General features: G+C 41.5%; 1 protein-coding gene and 1 long non-coding RNA gene across 2 annotated transcripts in view; one reads left to right on the top strand and one right to left on the bottom strand.

Moving 5' to 3' along the window:
• The first annotated feature begins 910 nt into the window (after window positions 1-910).
• LOC125289254 lies at window positions 911-1320 on the top strand. Its single transcript, XR_007192600.1, has 3 exons — window positions 911-981; window positions 1096-1196; window positions 1292-1320. It is a non-coding gene; the product is annotated as an uncharacterized LOC125289254 (long non-coding RNA).
• Window positions 1321-15475: 14155 nt separating this feature from the next.
• Window positions 15476-23416, bottom strand: part of LOC125289089 — a 13254-nt gene continuing 5313 nt past the window's right edge. Inside the window, exons 7-13 of the mRNA XM_048235768.1 lie at window positions 22520-23077; window positions 19644-20365; window positions 19396-19491; window positions 18904-19137; window positions 18358-18505; window positions 18170-18196; window positions 15476-16204 (exon numbers count right to left, since the gene is read on the bottom strand). Of these exons, the coding sequence (XP_048091725.1) occupies window positions 15651-16204; window positions 18170-18196; window positions 18358-18505; window positions 18904-19137; window positions 19396-19491; window positions 19644-20365; window positions 22520-23077 (2339 nt within the window). The 3' untranslated portion in view covers window positions 15476-15650. The remainder of the gene's footprint in view (window positions 16205-18169; window positions 18197-18357; window positions 18506-18903; window positions 19138-19395; window positions 19492-19643; window positions 20366-22519; window positions 23078-23416) is intronic.

The following is a 23416-nucleotide window of genomic DNA, read 5'->3' as shown; positions in this document are numbered from 1 at the left end:
TTTCTCCACCAGGGTGCCAATCTGAACCAGCTGGTCCACGTTTGTGACGGTGCCCCTGAGACAGCCAGCTATTCGAGGGTTGCAGTTGTTCAGGATCTTGCGCACCAACTCAGTCTCTGTGATGTCTGGTTTCCACCGCAGACACAGAGCACGTAGTCGTAAGCAAAATCCCTCAGACACTGATCTGGCAACTGTACCATGTCCCGTAGCTTTTCTTCTACCTCGGTGAGGTAATCAGGAGGGAGGAAGGCATCCTTAAAGGCGTCCTTAAACTCAGGCCAGTTGTGCACATTGTTTTTCGCCACCATCCACCAGCTATGTGCTGGCCCTTTAAAAGCTTGTTGGACAGGGCTCCTATCAGCTCTGCATCAGACAATGGCCGACTGCAAAAAAATTTTTCGCGAGCGATCAACAAAATTAAGCACATCGGCCACTTCCCTGGACCCACTAAAAGAAGGAAACTCCATCTGTATAGCCGGCCTGGAATAAACCACAGCAGGTCTGAGGGTGGGTTGGCTACCTGAAGCACTCAAAAGAGGTGAGAGGCTCGTGCTTAGTGTAAAGGCTGTGTAGGTGGCTGAGATAGTGCTCCCCGTGAAGGGTGTCTGAAGCTGGGCACCTACCACACTATGAGCTGGTTGGCTTGGAATGAGCTCATGAACATGAGGAGAAAAGGGCGCACAGCACTGTCAGAACTAGCTGCCATGTCAGGAGTGGTCACGTTGGTGAGAAGAGGAATGATGCCACTGATAGCCGGGGTCATAACAGGCCCTGCCGTGCTAAGAGAAGCATGAGTTTGTGTGAACGCACTGGAGTAACAAGGTGCCAATGGAACACCATAGGAAACTTGGCAGGAGTGGAGCTGCTATGAGGTGGAAGAATAGTAGCTCCCCCGTCGCGTGGATAAGGCCCTCGGGAGAGCAACAAGGCTGGCGCGCTTCAGCCGTTCCATTTCTGCTTTCCATTTTTCATCACGCCTTTGTAAGCACTCCACTAATTTTTCCTCAAACTGTTTCAGTGTTGTTATCATGCATTGCTCAAGCACCTCAACACTTCGGGTCCACATAACTCCTTATACCTGCTTCTCTGTTCAAGGCACTATTAACAGAATCTCTGAAGTCAGTCTCCAGCGTATTTAGTCTGTCCATGACTGAACCTAAGTCGGTGGTAATGGTTGTGAGAGCAGGAAGTGTGAGGTAAGATGTGTTTCCCTCATCTCCAATGCTTTGTTCATTCTCTTCTGGGTCTGACAGGTAAAGTGAACTAATTAGTGATGTTACTTCCCCCACAGGATTTCTTCTAGTGACCCATGCATCTCCCTTGGTTCATGGTGCGGTTCACTAGGCCCGTGCCCCTGATGCAGGTGTAGAAGCCCGGTGCCATGCTCAGAGATTTCGTCCTGGGATTCGTCAAGCTCAATTAGAGCTGGACCACTTTCTTGATACATATCTCCCCTTTTCCGTAATAAACAGTGCTTAATATTCAATGCAAAGCAGTGTAGTGTGTAAGCAATTATTGCTTTTTGTGTGTTCAGCAATATACAGGATATAATTACAAGTTAACAACAGCAGACAATATTCCCCGCACTATAGTAATAATAAAGCAAAGTCAAAAATTACATTTCATTCCCGTGCGGGCCACCATCTGTAACAATCAGCCCTTCGTCCTTTTAAACAGCTGTGTTACTATAAACGCACAAAAGGTTCTTGGAATGAAAGTAGTAATCGACAATAACAAACCGCTTCAATACTGTCACAAATACTTTTGGCCTTATTACACCAACACATATGCATAAGAGCGGTATACTGCCGTTAATAAAGCACACAGCAACCAACAAATATTCAGGCCGTAGCTGAACAAAAGAAAAGACGCGCAAACAGTTGAATTGAATGACGCAGCGCTTAACGCAGTATATTATTATTACACCAATTATCCCGTGCAACCACACAATACTTGAATCTCTCCCCTTGTCTCAGTCCCCAAAATTAAACTAAAAAGTCCAAACTAAACGAAAACTTCAAGTCTTTCCCAGGATCGGCGCTATAGTCTTTATATTCCAACCAGGAAACAGGTAGGCCGCAGAATAATCCTCTGTCGGAGCCAGAAAAATAAATAATCCACAACAAAAAGGCAAAAGGTCAAGCTGATTTTAGTGATATACCACGCCAAAAATACCCAAACGAGATAGATCTCACCAGATCCGTTGAACGCCGGGCAACGCAACAACACGCCGTTGAAGTTTGGGGTCGGGCACGCCCTCTTGCTGGAGACGCGCGATGAGGTACAGTCTATGCAGTTGCACAATGTTTTCTCCTCTCCTCCCTTAAAGCAGTCTCTTAAGACGTGTTTTTTTTTTGAGCTCTCAAACCCAAGGGGAACTAGCTTTTTTTTCTATGTGGCTGCAGCAAAACAATACTGGCCCCGCATTCAAACACCCTGCCTTTGCTGAATCTCTCCACCCGACCCCCAAACACCTGACGCACCCCCTAAGTAAGCTTGTATGCGTGGTCATAGCAATCATGGGCGGCGAGGCCTTAAAGAGACACCCCACATTCTTACCAAAACCACAGTGGACAATACATATATTACACAGATATACATATGAATATCATTCCTCATACATAAACATTATAGGAAATCAAGATAATGTTCCGTGCAATAATAAATGTAAAGGAACACTTAAATTAATGTGACGGTGTCACAAACTAGTGAGCCTGCTGCCATCACCTAGCTAGCTAGTAAGCCATTTATGGTTTACTAGTTAACTAGTGACATTGACCTACTCCAACTAGTTAACTAGTGAGGAGTTTTGTGCACATTTTTGGCTGTCACTAGTTAACTAGTGAGACCCAAAAGCCTTCAACTAGCTGACTGGTATGCATTCTGGCCTTTACTAGTTAATTAGTGGACATTTCTGGCTCTCATTAGTTAACTTGTGAAGCTAATATGTGTTCACTAGTTAACTAGTGGGCATTTATGCTGTCACTAGTTAACTAGTGTGCACAAACATGGCTCACTAGTTAACTAGTTGACAAAAATGGCTTGCATGTTGGCCTGATATCAAGATATCAGAATAAATGCCAAGCCGCTGGCCAAATTACATAGAAGTTAACAAGGGAATTTGACATTCAGTAGTCAGCTAGTAAACATTTTTGTACCTTACTAGTTGACTAGTAAAATATAGAAGTCTTTAAACTAGTTAACTAGTGCACATATCAGTGTCCACTAGTTAACTAGTGAACGTGCTGAGCATTACTAGTTAACTAGTAAGATATGAAACATATGAACTAGTTAACTAGAGAGAATTTGGGCCTTACTAGTTAACTAGTGAGCATTTTGGCTGTCACTAGTTAACTAATTCACACAGAAATGGCTCACTAGTTAACTAGTGGACAGAAATGGCTTGCATGTACATGACAATTATGCCTGATATCAAGATATCTGAATCGGCTTGCCATAGGAAAGAGCCTCAGGCCCTTGGAGAAGGAACAGCCAGTGAACGAGTAGATGTGACCTTTGACCTCTGCATCAGAGAAAGACACCAAGTCCTCCTCACGGTCAAAAAGACCCTGAGCTTCGCCTGGAGGGAGAAGCTGACACACTGCGTACTGGCCCTCCCGATACAGCACGGTAATATGCTCTTATTTTACTTTTATTACTTCACAAACATACAGTACTGATAAACCGAAAATGAATGGCTGTTTTTGCCGATGTTGATATAGTCAGTGTCACAACAGTGGTTGTATATATAATGCTCTCTGTATCTACATCTAAAATGCTTTTACCGACTTTCAAATGAACTTCACATTGCATTTAATTAAACTCTGCATGGAAAAAATGTGTTCAGATTATTTGATTTTATTTAAATAATAAGGACTGTATTATTATTTGTTGTCATTACTATTGTATATTTATATTTTATACAACAGCTAGGTCTGGTCGAGCTTTTTATTAATTTTTGATTGGACGAGAGGCATTCTATGAGTTATGACGAGTGGCGATGTCCCAGCACAATGCAACTCAATACTTTTTATTGCTAGTAATCACTCCGTCAATGATACACTGTAACCAAAGATCTTTGATTACTCCGCTTTAACTCTCTCTGCTTTAACCGTTAAAACTACACCAACATTCCATTCATTCATAAAAAAATGTCAGCGAGAAATTAGCAATCTAGTGAATTAGGCTAAAAGTTAACCACAACTGTTAACCACACTTACAAATGTCTGTGCTTCTGGCATAAATACCAGATCAAATGTATTTGTGAGCTGTTGTGATGTGTTTTCTTTTGCATTTGTCTTCGACTAGACTTGAGCTTTTGCTGTGCTTCAAATTATGGCCCAAGCCCCATTAGTGGAAACTTCTATCTTATGAGTTGAGTTCAGCCTCAGCCTAGACCTGTGAAATGTTACCTTCAACGTCTTTGGTGTCTGGTGGCGATGGAGTCGAAGTGCTCTCGTTGAGGCAGCTCTCTCTGAAGGAAGCTCAAAGTAGTTTGAAGTCAGTAATGTGATGATATATATACCAAATGTGTCGTCATCTGATGTCACTTAATTTCAGAGTAATACCTTCTGAAATCTCTAATCTGGCTGTACTTGCAGAGTCCACCCACAACTTCTCAGTTCACTTTCTTGTTAATTCTGTATTGCAGGTCAGGCTGTAGACTGTACAGTAGTACATAAACAGTACTTATGTTTATGCTTACATTAATACTAAGCCATGCACAAAGGTCTTGTGATATTCAGGTGCATCTAAAAAAAATAGAATGTTGTGGAAAAGTGTGTTGGTTTAAGTTACAAACCTAACATAGTTATGAGATGAGCTAATCCTTGCAAATATGTGATAGTTGTGGTAGAAAATGTCTAGACAAATAGACAATGCAACTCATTTTTTTTCATTTAATAATGAGGCTGTCTGAGGTTTGTTGGAACCAATTTCTGTTAGGGGGTGCATGTTGAAATGGATGGTGTGTGCATGGTAGACTACGATGAGCACACCCAGGCGTCAATTGCATATTATATTATATTATATTATATTATATTATATTATATTATATTATATTATATTATATTATATTGCTATATGCAACAATTTTTTTATTAGCGTTTCAACTGAAACACAAATTCTGAAAAATACACCATATGTCTCCATTAACCATCCCTAAAGTGCGTGTGTATGGGTAGGTTGTTTCCAGAAATGCATCTAATTTCGTTTGAAATGTTTTGACATGTTTGCCATGCTCTATGCAGCTTTTTTTCTGGGTGAGTGTTAATTAGTGTTACATTTTTTCTCAGTCGCTTTGGTGCATTTCTTAGATCAGAATGGAACTTACTGTATGCACGAAAGGCTCTTCAGGTAGCTCATTTGTTTCCAGTGGAGCCGGGTGTGTTTGAACCTGCCGCTATTGTTAATCAGTGTATACACGGACCCGGTTGGTTGTTGCACCTAGTAAATCACCACGTTAAGATGTAAAAGAATTTATGCATGCGTTAAAATAGTTATTTTTGGGCAAACAATATTTTCATTGTTGGAGTGAAGGAGCAGAAAATAACAGAAGATGTAAGGAGCAGAAGACAACACAGCTAACGCTCCACTGTAAACCAATGAGCTACCTGAGGAGCATTTCGTGCACAATATCCATTTAAATTCTCAAAACTGCTTGTTTAAACTCCATATCATCACTTGTGCACATCATTAAAGCAGTTTGTCCCCATCTTGAACAAACAGCAATGCTTTAGAACATCCATGCAACTGATTTTGTAGAAATGTCTGTTGCTTTTTACCTTTTCCATCGCTAATGTCATGTTGGTCAAAATGCACTATTCTGGTCCCATGCTGAATAGTCCAACCTCATGAAACAAATTGGCGTTATTGAGTTTATATTGAGTCATTACATGCAAAAGTGTTGAGCTATAACTAGTTGTCATAGTCTGTCTAGCACAGTTCCTGACAAACAGGAACGTCAGGATGTATAAGATGTACAATGGTGCAGAGCTCTGACCAAGGGGTGTTTTACTGTATATTGGTCATTTTTCATTTCCACAATGCTGTAAAAGCCGTTGTTTTCTTTCTACTGTCACAATGTCTGTCAACAGAAAAAACTTTGGAACATCCACTGTCATGCAATTAATCCCATTGTTCATTACTCATTGTTCATTAGAAAATACTTACAGAGTGAACTGTCATATTAACAAGACAAAAACAGTTTGACTATCTTGACATAAACAAAGGCGTCAGGACTTGTCATTTTGATTGCACTGACAGTTTCATTGGTATAAATATTTGGTATTGAGGCATAAATAAGCATTTTGAGCAAGATACAGATGCAGATAATCCACATATGCGGTGCAGTTTGCTCTAATTGTTTTGAGAAATGTACTAATTTTAATGAGGGTTCAATAAATGCACCATTGGTTTTGATACGTGAAGGTGTGGCTGAGGTATGACCTCATATGACCTTTGGTCAGCTGCAGTACACCAACATGAGCAGCTAATAGTAGATGTTTATTATCTATTCATTTAAGAAATAAGGTCAGATCATTATTGTTAGAGATTTTAGAAATTAAGATTATTCGTGAGTTAGAATGAATAGCATCATCATGTTCAGTTGATCACGTAAACCTAAGTAATAATCAATATGTTTTGCTGTATATGGGTTGACTTCTGTGCCCATAACAAACATTGTTGGTTGTGCTGGCTCATGCTTGTGGCCAAGATCATGTTTCATTTGGGCATTGTCCTATAACGTAGGTTAAGTCATAATAAGTAGGTTACTTGCCATAGCCATGTGTGTGATTGCTTGATGTTATAAATATGTAATGTTAGCTGACTCATAACGTCCAGAGTGGAGATGTGTTGATTGCGCTAACATCTGTTGCTCACAGTCTGTCGTTCATTGGGAAATTACTGTTGGTCAAAACAAGAGGGCAAGCTTTTTTGGATTGCAAATACCTCATCATATGTTATGTTTACAGGATGTGCCTATAGTATCTACTGTGTGTGTGTGTGTGTGTGTGTGTGTGTGTGTCCTATCTGAAGAATATACATTTGGACACAGTCTCTACCGCAGAGCCTGTTCACGTCCAGGTACTTCCTCGCTTGTCATTGGCGTTGAACTCGGTGCTCAGGATGTGCTTGCACTTGAACAAGTGGAAGGCATACTTCCTGCTGTTAGTCATGTACGGACGCCGGTGTCAGTCAACGCTCACACTCATGTGCTACTGCCGTGTTCACAGTGATTGGCACAGTAACCCATCTTAACCCTCATGTTATCCTTGGGGTCAATTTGACCCCAAGCAACGTTTAACATCATAAAATATATGGTTCACTTTTTTTTTTTTTTTCATGTTTCATGACTTTTCCTCAATTGAAGGGTACAACAGAGTTAGCATGAAATTTGTACAATTTGTTTTCAATGTCCTGTACAAATATTTTGTACATTGATGTTCCTTGGGGTCAGTTTGACCCCAGCTGTATGAAACATAGGATACATGAATATTTGTCACATTATGGATATTATTATTTGAATAGTATGAGAACATAATGTTATTATCATTATTACATACACAAGTACATATTACATATAAATCATTTTGGCAGGACTGTATAAGTCAAAAGGGGAAGCAACAGCAAGCCTTTGGGCCATGGACGGATTATAAACTTTTGGGCCCCTGGGCCCAGATGTATTAAGGGCCTCCCACTAATTGTTGCATATATGAGAGGGGGGATTTGGGAGTCCTCCCCCAGAATTTTTTTAATTTGTTTGATGTGATTTCCTGTATTCTGGTGCATTTTGGGGATGGCCAATACTAAATTCAATCAGATTCATAGTCTACATCCTGATTTGTTGATATTGAGGAAATGATTCCATGCAAAGGCTTGGGCTTCAGGGCCCCTGGGCCTGGGCCCGGTAGGCCCGTGAAGTAATCCATCCCTGCACTAGAGGGATTCCCCACACTAGATGGGCAATATTGCCAGCCTGGGTTCCAAGGTTCATAAAGGGGTGTTGGATTGTTTTGTAGGGCTTTTGATGGTGGTTATTACACTCTTGTTAAGTACCTGTCACAAAAAAACTGGGTAACAATATGAATTATAATCATTTTCTGAGGGTTTATTTAGCTGGGGTCAAATTGACCCCATGGATAAAGAGTGTCGGTAAGATTTGAGGATAACACAAGGGTTAAGGGCAAGGCCAAGGTGAAGAGTAGACAGAGAGCAGCTGCTTCATGCCTTTGTCCTATTTTTCTTTTTGTGAAAATAATAAATTACACTTTACTCTAGAGATAAGCTTTCCGGGCTGTGGCATTTCTCTATCACTGACATCTGCCTGCTTGACTAAAGGGTTTGTTTCCATATTGGTCTAGTTCAGTGGGTCCACGCTCAGTGCAGCTCTCTAACCCCCACCTGCCACTCCCTCAACACTCCCTCACAGTGTGCTTGAGGCAGTGATAACCAGCATACACATGATGGGGGGCACTAGGGCTAGAAAATACCATATTTTACCAGCCGGCGTCAGTAAAGAGAAGCAGTGTCTATACACTGCATGTCTTAGCCAACATGAATGGGACCGGTTATAGACAAGACCATGTCAGTTTACCCAATTTATTTAAAAAATAATCTCACAACCAACCATGTCTTTATTGTGAAATCAATGTTTAATTGTATCAAAGTATCTTAACATTTCAGCAATGAACAAAGCATCAATTTTGTAAGAGTGTGAGAGAAGCATGTCAAAGGTCATTGCATAGTGTACAGGTATTGCCATTGATGTTGGGTCTCTTCCTTCTGGAGCCCTCATAGTGAACAGGTACACACTTTTGGACATTTGTTTACCTGGCCTCTTTTTGTTATGACTACATAGTTCTTATGTGTGTGACTACATTAATACTAAGCCATGTATGCCACTCCTCATATAGGTGTTAAGGGCTTATAAATAATAAAAAAAAGTCAATAATTAAAATAGCATTCTCATTGTAAGAAAGATCTTTTTTTATCACATTGTACACTCCCAAAACAGTGGTTGTTGTGGTCACTTGAAGACATTTAGTGTCAGTCTGACTGACTTACCCCCACTTCTCCCCACTCCGTAGGGATATATTGATGTGGCTGTTTGCTCAATTAACGTGTATCGGCTTCTACACACAGTTGCGTTCCGTCGACGCATGCCAGTGGGTGTTCCCGACGCTAGCTATGCAAATGACTTGAAGTATAACCGTAATTTGATTGGTTGGTGCCGTCGGTCGATTGGCTTGATTGGCCGGTGCCGTCTGTCGGTGCAGCAACAGCTGAACTTCTCAACGCGAGCGACGGGAAAAACGCGACGCAACGGACCCACAATTCAGTTCGGCAACGGATGACGTGAGCCCATGTAAAGTGAATGGGATGTGTCTCCAGCACTGCAACGCACGCAACTGTGTGTAGGAGCCATAAGTCCCTTGTCTGCACAGCAATTTTTGCACTGTGCACTAGTATATGAGCTTAAGATGTACAGTATTAAATGCTTGTCAAACATCTCCCTATTCATTATGACACACATCTTAAATCATCCAATTCCTCTGTAACCGATTCTTTTTTTTATTCATTATGATTATCTTATTTATTGAAGACGTTACTTGCAAGATCTGGTTACTTTGGGCATTTACACAAGCAAGTCACACTGGCAGACCTACTTAGGTGTAGCATGACAAAGAAAAATGCTACCACATAATTTCTAAGTATATATCTGACGTTAAAGGTTGTAAAACACTGATGGGAATTTGAGGTGTGTGTGTGTGTGTATGTGTGTGTTGTATTTTAAAAAATGCATTTTTGTTTTTTAAACAATGCATTTTGACCCTACCCTCTGCAGCTTTTTGGGGAGTGTTACAGTTAGTGTTAAGATTTTAGGCCAGCAGAGGTGGAAAAAGTATGAAAATATTGTACTCAAGTAAAAGTACCAATACCTTGATGAAATATTACTCAAGTACAAGTTAAAATACCAATCTGAAAATGTACTCAAGTAAAAGTAAAAAGTAGTTAATTTAAAATGTACTTTAAGTAAAAGTTACTTAGTTAGTTGGGGGTAGTTGGGGGATACCAGAACAACCAGTTTTACCAAAGACTTTCTAATGAGGAGATACAGCACTCAAAAAATCCTCCATAGTAATGTATGGGGTCATAGTAATGTATGGGGTCAAACGCAGTTGTCTACACATCATATGTCTACACATATCACAACCCTTCCGCGGCAAAACGTCGACATGTGACATTGAGCCAATCATGTGGTGTGTTGTAAAATACATTGAGCCAATTATGTGGTGTGCTGTGAAGACATCGTGCCAATCATCTGTTGTGATCTCACTGCTGGAGCAAGATTGGTTCCGTGAAGCCTTACGCACACGCATTTCTGCTGAAATAGATGCACGATAAGTGCCCAAAAAGTGTTGCAATATGGCCGCAGAGTGGAGGTACTTGCCTGAAAAGGACGTTGAGAAATGGAGATCTATGTGAAAAATCACCGGGGTTCTCCTTTAAGTTTGAGCAGTAGTTGATTTTCAAAGTTAGTTGCACTCATCTTTGGGTCGCTTTGCAGTGAACAGTAATCCAGCACAACTGAAAAGCCCCTCACAGGCAGCTGAGGCAGGCAGGCCAATATTGAGTTGCAGAGAGTTTTTTTATATTTGGAAACGAGCAGAAGGTTCAGCAGATTAAAGGGCCGCGACTGGGGGGGGAAAGTGGGAAGTATAGGGCCCCAATGGAGGAGAGGGCCCGTGAAAAGTGGAATACAGGGGGCACAACATTTTCACCAGGCATTAGTAATAACTCAGGTAATCCACACATAAAAAATCCAAACAACTCCATAAGTAGAGTCATGTAATGAAGTGGAATAACAAAGGGAGAAAGTATTGAATACGCTAAGAAAAAGCACTAAGGCAAGGAAAGGGAAGGAACGAGCTGGAATCTGTATAGAGAGTAGTTATCCTTTCTATCTGATCAAATTAATATAAGCTTGGTTAGTAGCCTACATATTAATGGGCTAGGTTTTTCATTACCAAGGTGTCACACAAGAAACATTTCATGATGGATAAAAGCAAAAAGCTCTCCCAAGACCTTTGCAACCTTATTGTTGCAAAACATATCAATGAAACTGGTTACAGATGCATTTCAAAACATCAGAATCTTCCAGTAAGCAGCATGGGAGCCATTATCTGCAAGTGGAAGAAACATCACTGCATCATCAACCGGCCATGCACAGGATCTCCTCGCAATATTTCTGACCAGGGAGTCAGAAGGATAGTCAATTCCAAGAGCCAAGAACCACTCGGAGAAAGCTCCAGAAAGACTTGAAGGCAGCCAATTCAATTAAATAGTTCTGGAAGTAACTAAAGATCAGGATTCACCCCTGGAATCTGTTTAGAACAATGGGCCAAAATCACTAATAAGTTTTGTCATATAGGAAATGTCTTGAAGCTGTCTTTACAAACAAAGGCTTTTCCACAAAGTATTGAAGAAATGTCAGTAGGCACGAATACTTTTTTCCTGTGTCATTCCACTTTAATACATAAAACTCTTATGTTTGGATTTTTTATATGTGTGTTAATATAATGTGTGGTGAAAATTTCGAATAGACTCACTAGAAGTTTAGGCTAGCGTTCAATACTTATTTCCACCATATATTTATTTTACCTGAATATTTTAACTTCCAAATTAAATGTCAAAATGAATGTCAGACGAAATTTAAAGTTTGACTGACTGGATTTTGTATACAAAACATAGTGGAAACTGTGTAAGGTCACTCTCACTCTCCCTTGCTAAAGAGCTAAATGGTTTAGTCCGCCTGCACGATTCATAAGGTAGTCTATCTTTTGTTTATTTAGTTGAGCATCGCTAGTAGTGGACCGCTAATTGTTTTGCTGCTGGTGCAATGTCTTTCTCCAAGAAAGCCAAGTCAGGTTACTAAAAACAAAGGCCAAAACAGGAAAAAGATAGACATCAAAATGAGGGGAAACAACAACTGCTAATAAACTTATTTCCAAAGAAAGGTGAGCACAAACGTCAAAACACGAAATCCCATGGTGTTTGCTTAAATATCTCCGCAATCATTAGTGCTAAAATGAACTGAGACAACCGATTGGAATAGCGGAAAATACACTTTCATAGGTTAGGCTAATCTAATGCATCTCCTGATCCAGCTCCATCACTTTCAGAAAGACTGCATGGCGCCAGCTTGATTCATGTCCTGTTGTAGGCTACATGCTGATCATTATCACTAGGCTAGTGGTTTAGGGCGCGATTTTTTTTTTCTCCCTTTCCGTTTTCGTCAGTCTTAACTTTTTTTTTTTTTACTCAAGTAACGGATGGGATTTTTGATGTAGCAAAGTACAATACTTAACTCAAAATGTAATCAAGTAAAATTTAAAATACCGATTTTATAAACTACTTAAAAAATACAAAATACACACAAAAACTACTCAATACAGTAACGTGAGTAAATGTATTTTGTTACTTTCCACCTCTGCAGTGGTCTCAAACTCCCAGCCTACATGCCAAATCCGGCCCGCAAGACAGTTTCTTGCAGCCCTTTGGTTGGTTTATATTTGAGATTCGACCCTCATATCAATTTTGCGTTTTGTTTTATCCGTTTTTTTTTTTAAGAATATTCTTTGGGACTGCAGTTGCATAGACCAGCGTCAATTGCATCGGTTAGCCCTGCTATTAGTCAGGCAAATGTGATCAGGTCAGGATCACGACTAATTGCAATCACCTGGGCGTGCGGGCTGGGGGTCATGGGTACGTAACTTCCTTCCCGACAAACACAACAGAAGCTCTCCCAAATTGTTTGGTGCACGCTAGTTGCTTGTCCTGGTCGGTACAAACCGCACTTCATGCTGGGTTTGGTTGCGAACAACTCCCTCGCTGTGGTCTGGGTAGGTGGAATGTTTCATGTACTCCTTACACTTTTAATGTGAGTTGTTGCCACTGCCGTGACCACCGAACGTTTGTCTGACATGGAGGTAATAGCATAAAGTGAGAGTTTGTGTTTAGCCACGTAGTTTGAACACGGGGCAGGTGGTTGTAGTGTCGTCGAACGTTTGGCTCATCTTGCTTGACTGTCATCTTCTCCTATCCTGTTTCCTGTGACTATAGACTGGACGTCTGACACACTTCCTCCTCTGCTCCTGTTCCCCTGGGCTAGCTCGATTGTGGAAAAGGCCGAGATCACAGCTGGCTGTCTATTACAGTTTGACCACTGTTTTCCCCCATTAGAGTTTCTTTTGGTATTAGTCAGTGTTAAACTAACAGCACGTCAAAGTTGGATGTACGGTATGGTTGTTTGTGTTGGTTTATTTTCTTTGTGTTGTATGCTTGTCTGAGTGTGATACACTGGTGCATTTACACTGTTTGCCAGGGTCTGTTACACGACCAGGTGTAGTGCTGTTGCCATCCCTGAGCTCATATTAGCAGCCAGTTAGCGATTTCAGACTGTTACTCGAGGCTATTGAGACTTATCCCTCCCCGGTAGTATTAGTTTTTAACGGGTTCTTGTAACCCTGACTTAGCTTATCCACACGGGAGACTGTTACTCCTGGGGCATAGGGGTCTATCTATGCCCCAGGTGGTATTAGTTCATATTGAGTTCTTTTGTGACTCCCAACCTAGTTTCTCCACACAGTAGACTGTTACTCTTGGGCCATAGGGTCTATGTCCCAGGTAGTACTAGTTCATTATAGCTTCTGCTATTCATTGTAGCTGTATCGGTAGCACTCCACTGGCTGAATAGCGTGTTTTGTTTTGTTTTGTCTTGTATTGTTTCCTTTATTGAATGCCCCCTCCTTCCCCCTGTTTGCTAGTATGGCCTGCTAGGTCTATTAGGTAACACAGTTAAGGTACTCTAGGACTGCCGCCTTCCCCTAGTTTGCGGTGAGGGCACATTCTAGTGGTTGAGCGTGTACTGAACACCTATTTATACTCGTGTGGGTTGTATTTAGAAAGCTTGAGTGTTACACTTGTGTTTGTGTGTGTGCATGGCCATAGATCACTTTTGGGGCTGGGCAGCCATCCGAGGGTTACTGTACCTGTGTTAATTCAGGCCGTGTAGCAGCCACCAATCCACTGGGCATTTAATCTATGGTTATGTGTTATCTTTTGTTTTCTTTGATTATTTTGTGTTGTGTATTGTGATTTTGTTTTTATCGGATTTACCTACTGTACGCCCCTGCCATCCGTTTTAAACAAAGAAAAGAAATAATAAATATAACATTGTTTATACTACTGCCTCTGTCCTCATCCATTTAGTTGGATAAACCTGAGGGCCCTGTCACACAAACAAAACATCAAATGATCTTATCACAAGGGAACCAACACAGTTGTGGTAGCAAATGTCTATGCAACTCATTCTTCGTCATTCAATAATGCCGGTTGATGCAGAGACAAGAGAGGGAAAAGATCAAGTTTAATAACAATGTTGACTTTAAAAATGTACGAGTATAAATAAATAATGAAACATTTTTTTGCCAGTGTCATGAATTATGTTGCGATACACGCAAGTATTATCTGTGCTACACATACACACTCCCACATATTAGCATATGTACCAGTGCTCGAATTATGTGGGAGCCAGAGGGAGCCAAGCTCCCATAGAGTGAGGACTGCTCCAATGAAAGCAACAAAGTCAAAAATCTGAGGGGGTCTTATATCTGAAGGTGTCTGGCATTGTAATTTCAATCTTAAACAACCGCTCATTATCCATCCCTGTGCGATCTCTTACCTTTAAAGACGTTAAATTAAAATATAGGCTACCCATACGCTCTTTATCGCAGCATGACTGCACTTCACCACCACACCACTAGACTAGGCCTATATGAGCAAACCGTATACGATCGATTTGACAGCACTCACAAGTCTGAGCAAGTCCTGCTTTGATGTGAGTGTTTTGTCTATTTACATAGGCGTTCATTGGGCAAGACTACATGGTTTGATACGTGCTGAAAAGTCCTGTTTGCGCTTCACCTCTTCTATGTTGATTGACAAAGCCATAAATTATGGCCCATAATGCAGCCTACTTCAATGATTGTGTGAACTGATCTGTAGCTATGCTCTGCCATTCAGAGCTGCGGAAAGTTGCCAAATATTTTGAAACACCTGTTTATAGGTTATACTACATGCATTATTGTAGCCTTGAATTTCCCCTTGGGGATCAATAAAGTATCTATCTATCTATCTATCTAGCCTATTTAACACTGAGGATAGCCTATCTGAGACAGTGGTCTGGTTCAAATGAGTTACGTTGTGAAATTGAGAATGGCACAGATTAAATCGTTTAGTCTATTTCTTTGTATTGTGAAATTCAAATGAAATATGGACTATTACAATCAATAATATGTTGAAATTAATTAAAAGGAATCAATTTCTATGAAAAATCTCTGTCTGTTGTGTGCATGTGTCAAGGTAAAGCCTAGGCCTACTGTGCACTGCACACGTTTAATTGTATCGCCTTGTTAGGCGCGGGGTGTGCCAACTTTTTATGAGAGAGAGACCCCCTTAGAGACAAAAAGATAATTCGAGCCCTGATTAATGCATTATGCTCCCACACATAAAACCATATGTATTAAATATAATTGTATTGGACTTTTGGAAGTTTGACACAAATGAGCCTATATAACCTATGGTAATTAAGTGCAGTGTTTAACAGGGGATATGACCAATGGCTCGGAGTTCTGTCCAGTGGAAAGATGGGGGCTGAAGTAGGGGAAGAGCCTCAGGCCCATGGAGAAGGAACAGCCAGTGAACGAGTAGATGTGACCTTTGACATCTGCATCATAGAAAGACACCAAGCCCTCCTTGCGATCAACAAACACCCCCACCTTCCGTGGCTTCGTCTGGAGGGAAAGGCTGACCCTGGGATCATCCAGTGCTGCGTACTGGCCCTCCCCGTACAGCACAAGGGCCCAGTAACCATCTCGGGGCTTGAAAGAGATCGCCCCCTTCCGATTGGCTTCCTCGCTCGCCACTCCAATGTCCCAGCCAGTCTTGTCCCCCACCTCCACCTCCCAGTAGGCACGGCCGCTGGAGAAAAGCACGTCATGTGCCAGGACGCTGCTGAACGTGTCGAACCTCTGGGGACCGTCGGAGACGTCTAGCCTCTCGTCCCCGTAGCTCACCTCCCTCCCATCCTTGGACACAATCAGGTGGGGGTGGGCTGTGTCTGGGTCCAGAGTCACGTCAGCTGACAGAAGAAAGACCAATGCAATAAGATGTCAGAAGGCTATAGCAATCAAGCAAGCTGGCATGACCGATAACCAACGAAAATAGTAGAAATTAGGTAAGGGATAATATATAGAACGCGACTATGACACGGCTATTTTCCAAACGCGAATATGACACGGCTACTTGACAAAAACGAAACAATAAACTCCCCACAATATGACTCTTTAGCCTGTTATAGCTATTTGTTAACGTTCATCATGGCTTTTGCTGAGAAACAAATAGTTTGCAACAACACACGCTGAACTTGAATCAAACATTTTTTAGAACACAGCTGATCAACCGTCTGCTTTTCACTTTTGAATGAAGTTCCAGTACTTGCAGAGTGATATGATAAGACCTGAATTAGAAACACAAATTCCGTTGCCATTGACAGCGGTCATTCATTTTTCAGATGTTCTCTAGTCAAAAATAATGACCGCGAGAACTTTGGGAAATCCCATTCAAGTCAATGGAGCGTTCTACTTGCATTGTGAAGGGCCGTGCAATAATTCTAAATAATTAAGTCTAATTGCATGTAATAAATGCCCATCCAATAGCCATGGAGTATTTGTCATCCAAGTATGCAATACAAATAAATTAGAAAATCTGTTTTGTTTTCTGAAAATACATGTGTTATATTGGATTTAAAATTCTGGGCCCAGTTCCCCGAAAGCATCTTAAGCCTAAGAGCGTCGTAAAGTCCCTCTTACGAACGTCTTAAGATTTGTTAAGGGGAGCTGAGGGTCAACGTTTCCCGAACTGTTTCCCGAAACCATCGTAGCTTAAGAACGTCGTGAAAACAGTCGTAGATCTACGAGTGCTCCAGAGTTCTCGTTACCAGCGTCTTAACAGTACTTCTCACTGAGGTCACCAACAGGACATACAGAGGAATTACAATTTAGAATACATAATCCAACTTACGTTCCCATTCTTTATTGTGTTTACCTGTGATGAATCAGATTTTAGTGTGCAAAATAGCATAGCCTACATTTAATGGTCATAATAGTGTGATGAAAAGCGGACAAAAATGCAATCAAGTTATGAAACGAGACGTTGCCAGAATAGTTTGCCATTATCTTTGCTAAGTCAAGGCTATATTTTATTAGGCCTATGAGTAAAAGCAGAGAACGGAACATATGGTTTAGTCTGTACTGCATCATAATCTAAGCCTACACATTTCCTCACTTTCTTGCTCGACTTCTTTCTTATCTTCAAACACAGCGAAAAATGATTGCATGGTGCAACAATCTAATCCTAAATAATTACAATTATTTATGTCTGTGTGTGGTATATAACCTACTTGGGATGCTTACATGCAGATGTCAAAGTGTTTCTATTTTCGTATTAGGCCTAATGTGAATTAATATGTAGATCCGAAGTTTAAACGGTAGGCCTATAGCTGTGACGTGCTGTCACCTGACATCACCATCAAATTAGAGGATATTTCAGAACTATTAACGTGGACAGCTCCTTAAGAGCAGTGCACGGGCGTTCACGCCACGAGCATGTTCGGGAAACAATCGGAAAAACCAAACGAACGATCGTAAGATGAATTGTAGAAAACCCTCTTAAGAGTGTGTCTCCGTCGTTATCCGGAAACTGGGCCCTGATCTTGTCATCTACACTTTCTATCATGGTGACATACTCCCTCTGGTGGACATTTATTAGGAACTGAACTTTTAAAACTACCTAAAGGAACTAACTCACTAATAGTGATATACTCTACCCTACTCTAAAGTACAAATATGTTTACACTATTATAATATGCATGTATCATACCTCATCATTTTCTATATCAGGACTATAACTGCATCACATAGAGCGCAGCATCAGTGGTGACAATTATGTCACATAAGCAGTTTGAAATCCTCCACCTTTTCATGAACTTAGCTGAAAGTTTTTCCACAACAACTGAATGTCTCTATAGTTAGGAATACAAACTCACCAAGAAACTTCTGGATTCTGCTCATTTCTGCCAAGTAAAGAGTAAAGTATTACAGGATTACAATAGAACAATAGAGATGCTTGTTGGGGAAAAGGGGGAAAGGGTAATTTATGTGTGTGTATGGGTCATTGTATATATATTTATATATATATATAACTATTTTTTTTTAAAAAGTGAATTTGTCTTACCCAGAGATGTTAGCTTCTCAAACTCAGCCTCTATGTCTGTCATCATGGTCGCCTGGGTAATCCTCAAAGTGCCAAAACTGAGGTCTGTATCCATGGCAACATCTGTCCAGTCCCTCATTCCTTTCAGGGCAGGGTCAGAGGGAGACCTCTGGAAACGGGAATGGAAGTAGTGGTCAATATTGTGCATGAAGTATTACCCAGTTACTGTAATCTTAATCATATCCACTAGAGCAGCTTATTTCAGCCTTTCACACAAGAGGGTGGCTGTCTGGCAAGTTAATTTGTTAATTAAAACATGATTTATATACCAATTCAGTCATTTGTCTTTAGATTCAAGTCTCTGAAGGGTAAATATCCATGTTATGCTGAATAAAGAGTATTTTACTGTAAAACAGATCCATTCTGCTTCACTTAAAACTTGTCAAACTTTTTCTCAAAAACATAAACAAACAAATAGCTCTAAAAGAGTCTCCAATACAGATACAAAACTATTATCATGGAGTAGTTCAAATTTTCGTAACATTTCCCGTCATGGCATGTGCTGACCTGAAGAGACTGAACGTGATCCTCGTCGTCCTCCAACTGGCTAAGCCTCGTGACGAAGTCTTCAAATTTCCCGATCTCCTCCTCTAGCCCCCGTTGCAGCTTCTGCTCTTCCTCATCCACCCTCCTCTTCCTCTCCTCTAAAGGCCCGAGCGCCTCCTCCTCAGCCCTCCTCACAGCCTTCATGACCTCCACAAACACCCCCTTCACCTCCTTCATCTCTGCCTCTATCTGAGTCTGCAAAACAGCAAGTTCCACTATGAGACTAAGTCACTGCAAAGCATAAATACTCTTCTTTATGCTGTTAATGGATTAAAATGTGGCTAAACATTGTTTAGTATAAATATTTGAACTGGCTTTGAATGTTAATTACTAAGCACAAATGAGTATTTAGTAGTGAAGTGAGTAGTTACCCAAAATATTATATTAATATCTCTCCGATATAGTCGTACATGTCTGATCAGATCTCAATATAAGATTCATATTTTCCATTACCTTGCAGTCCAGAGCCAAGGTCTGAAACTCCTTCAGCTTATTCTCCCTCTCCCGAATTTGTTCTTTAATGCCACTCTTGATTTTCCCCCACTCAGACTAAATATTTACACACCCACACACACAGACACACATACACACACATAGAGAGAGAGAGAGAGAGAGAAAGAATAATTTAACACATTAACCTCACGTCAAGTCCAGGTATGACATAGATGCAGTAGAATCATCCCCCACCCCCACCCCCATACCTTCTTCCTGTCCCGGGCTGTTTCCACTGGGATGACCACATCTCCCTCCTCCACACACATGGTGCAGAGGCAGGCCGTGTCCCTGCCCTCGCACTTTGGCCGGTAGAGCTCCAGCGCCCGCCCGTGGATCAAGCAGGCCCTCTGGTCCAGATCGCCGAGCGGCGCCACCAGCTTGTGTCCCTTCAGCCTCAGCCGGTCCACGTGTGGCCCCAGGTGCTCGGCGCAGTACGAGCTCAGGCACACCAGGCAGGACTTGACTGCCCTCAGCCTCCTGCTCGCCGGGCACAAGTCGCACGGCACCTCGTCCGGCGACCCGGAACAGGTGTTGGCCCGCAGCGCCTCCACCTCCTCCTCCACCAGGGCCTTCAGCACCACGTTGACCCTCAGCTGCCCGCTGCCGCCCAGGAAGTTCTTGCACAGCGGGCACCCCGTGTCGTTGTAGTGCCGGTTGCGGTCCAAGCAGGTCAGGCAGAAGGTGTGGCCGCACACCGTGGTCACTGGGTCTGTGTAGAAGTCCAGGCAGATGGAGCAACGCAGGTGCTGCGAGGCTTTCATGGCGGAGCCCAGGGAGGGGCGCACAGGTGAAGCACAGGCCATTTCCGCAATCAACAAAAAGTAATTTTTTATTTGTTTTCTTTTATTTGTTTGTGCGCTGCCCTGTGATACCCAAACTAGGAAGTGAGTATTTGATCTGTGCAGGAGAAAGAAGACAGGATTGCAGACTGGTTTTACAAGTGGTACAGGTTGTATAATAATTGACTCTCTCTAGTTGTTTATCGTTTGTTATCATTTTATAACAAGCATTATATTTCATTTGATCTTTGATCGGATTCGTGTACAGCTTCTCCCACAGAACATTTTTTCAAATACTGGATGCAACATGAAAAAGTATCTTATTTAAAACAGATAAATAGAACCTATGCCATTTCTCCTAACAGTTGTCCTGCATATTTTCAAACATATTTGCGGAGAAGAATGTGTCAGAACTATAAATAGACTACAGCCAATCACTATTAAATCAGTGGAATGGACCGGTGTTCTCAGTGACATTGTGTTAACCAATTGCTTAATCAAATCAAAAACCATACAGAAGCAAATATTAATACAGCATACAGATAAACTACTACAAACTTTAAGTAGCACCCAATGTAGTATAGGAAATAAATTATTGTATACATACACGCTGTATATTGCAATATAATCTGAAATAGGAATTTACAAAGACAAGTGTATGTTGTCTCCTTGAGCTCAGTTGAGACGTGTTGAGAAGAGAGCAGTAAGGTGCGGTACCTTGTCTCCTTGGTTTCTGTCTTCTGACATGCTTCCTATTTCCCGTTCTGTTTTACGGCATGCTGACATTTCTAAGGTCCAAGTTTCATTTCTATTGAAATGAGAGCCGAAGCCTGTAGGGCTGGGTTTGGCTCGGTCTGAACGTGTTTGCATTGGATTTGCATGAGATTGTGTCATCTTTATGTCAGTCTATTTTAGTCACTTTTCAATCCAGCAATTCTTTACAAATTATTTAACTGTATTTGAACTTGAAACAGAGATATGTTTTTACAAGTGTCTTTCACAGACATCCATACTGCTTTTAGTCCAAAGAGTTCCATGGCAATACAGTTCATGACTGTATTGTGCACAGCAGTCTTACTAACCTGTGCTGAGAATGCATTTGCATTGGACATTGGACTTTAACCATTTAAGGCCTGTATTTTCAGTGTAATTTTACTACTTTTACATTTAAGCCAGTGTTTCTCAAAGTGTGGTCCAGGGACCACTGGTGGTCCGCAAGCTGTCCCAAGTGGTCCGTGAGCAACTTGTATGTAAATCCAAACAGTTTTGCAACATGCCTAAGTAAGCTAAATAAGGTGCAAAGACAATAAGCAAGGTGGTTCAGTGTAGGCCTATTGTGTAATATACTGCTAGAGTAGATCTATTTTTTTTTATTTTTAGCTAGTGAGGGTTTTTTTATTGGTTAACTGGTCCTTGGTCTGAAAAAGTTTGAGAAACACTGATTTAAGCTATTATCTTGGTCATTGTAAAGGGTCATCTACAGTATACTTGCTATATGTTGTTTTTGGTGGTTTTGTTCAGGGCAGTCTAGGCCACCCATATCTGGGAAAGTATGATGTAATAATACTTGTATATTTCTTAAGTCTTTTTTTTGCTTTTGTTTTGGATTTGGATCACCCCATTTAAGACAACAGATGTATCAGACCTGAACTGAATTTATTGTATTTTATTTTGTGTGTGTGTGTATATATGTGTGTATATATATATATATATATATATATATATATAAAAAATGACTAGTTCAAAAGCTCACTAAAAACATCTTAAACCGTCTAAATTATTTCAAGATTGATTATAAATACTACTGTTTTACTCATGCCTGGCAGTGAAAGCATACTTAACAAATTCTAAAAGATTAAATTATCATTTCTACTCAAGAAACAACAGAAAACAACCTTTATGAAATAAAAGAAATATAAAGATAAAAGACTTCAATCATTAAGTACAGTAGGGAGTATGTTAAAGGGAAACTTGGCAGGATTTCCCCCTCTGCTGGAGAAATTGTGCATTATGCTATTTCAAACTGTGGGAAAAGGTAACGATAAAGCACATGGATTTGTTTACAAGCTAGCGAACGGTTAGCATAAGTTTGGCAGAACTATGTGGATGTTACAAGGTAAGAAACACAATTTAAAACGAGTTTCTTGTATCTCACTTCTCTTTCAGTACAGGACAGTAGTCTCAATGTTGCAAGGTTGGTTTTCTGCCTGGGGACGATTTCTAAACGGGTTTATTATGTTGAAATAGTTGCCAAGGTCCCCTTTAAAGTATTAATCATTTCGGATTTTAGAGTCTCAGACATTATTCCAGGCACTGTTTGATGAGGGTTTTGTCACTGGCGGGGCCGATGGCGATGGTGTCCGAGGCCTTGTCGCAGCAGTACAGGTAGAAGAAGGGGTAGAGTGTCTCCTGGAAGGTGTCTAGGAAGGTGTGGAGGTGGCTGCGCGCCAGGACGTCGTAGAAGGAGATCTGCCCCTCCTCGTAGTCCACGTACACGCCAACACGCTTGAGCTTGGCGGGCAGCGCGAGGAGCAGGGGTGGGCTGGACGAGACGCGGTACTCGCCGCCCTTCTTCATGGCCAGCGCCCAGTAGCCGTGCGAGGTGCTGACGGCGATGCGGCCCTTGCGGTTGACGGAGGCGCGCGCCACGCCCAGGTACCAGTCGTCCTTGTCGCCCACCTGCACCTCCCAGTAGCGGCGGCCCGTGACGATGGGCTCACGGCCCAGCGCGATCACCACCGTGTCGAAGCGCTCGGGCGTGTCCGGCAGGTCTTGCCACGAGCCCAGGTGCCGCAGCTGGCGGCAGTCCTCGGACAGCTGCAGCCACGGGTTGGCCGTGTCGGGGTCAAGGGTCACATCAGCTGGAGGGGGAGAAATGATGGAGAGAGACTGTATGAAGGACAGTAGAGTAGCAGAGAGGTTGCTGGGAGAGACTGATAGAGGAAAATGAATTAGAAAAGTGGAAGGGTGGTATGTGAACAGCTGTAAACTGGAGAGAAGAGTAGTAGAGAAGAAAAGAGGGAGGTTTGTATTGCTTTCAGGGACATATTTAATGTACTGATCTGATGTACTGATGTAATAATTGATGTGCTGACTTTTTAGGATGTTCATATACAGTACCCTCCAGAATGGTTGGCACCTCTGCTAAAGTTGACTAAAAAGAGGAATATAAAATCATCTTTTGTAAATTGATCTTAATG

This window comes from Alosa alosa, chromosome 24, assembly GCF_017589495.1.
Source record: "Alosa alosa isolate M-15738 ecotype Scorff River chromosome 24, AALO_Geno_1.1, whole genome shotgun sequence".
NCBI classification, from domain to species: Eukaryota; Metazoa; Chordata; class Actinopteri; order Clupeiformes; family Clupeidae; genus Alosa; species Alosa alosa.
The sequence above is the reverse complement of the archived record's forward strand: the minus strand, read 5'-3'. Positions and strand labels throughout refer to the sequence as shown.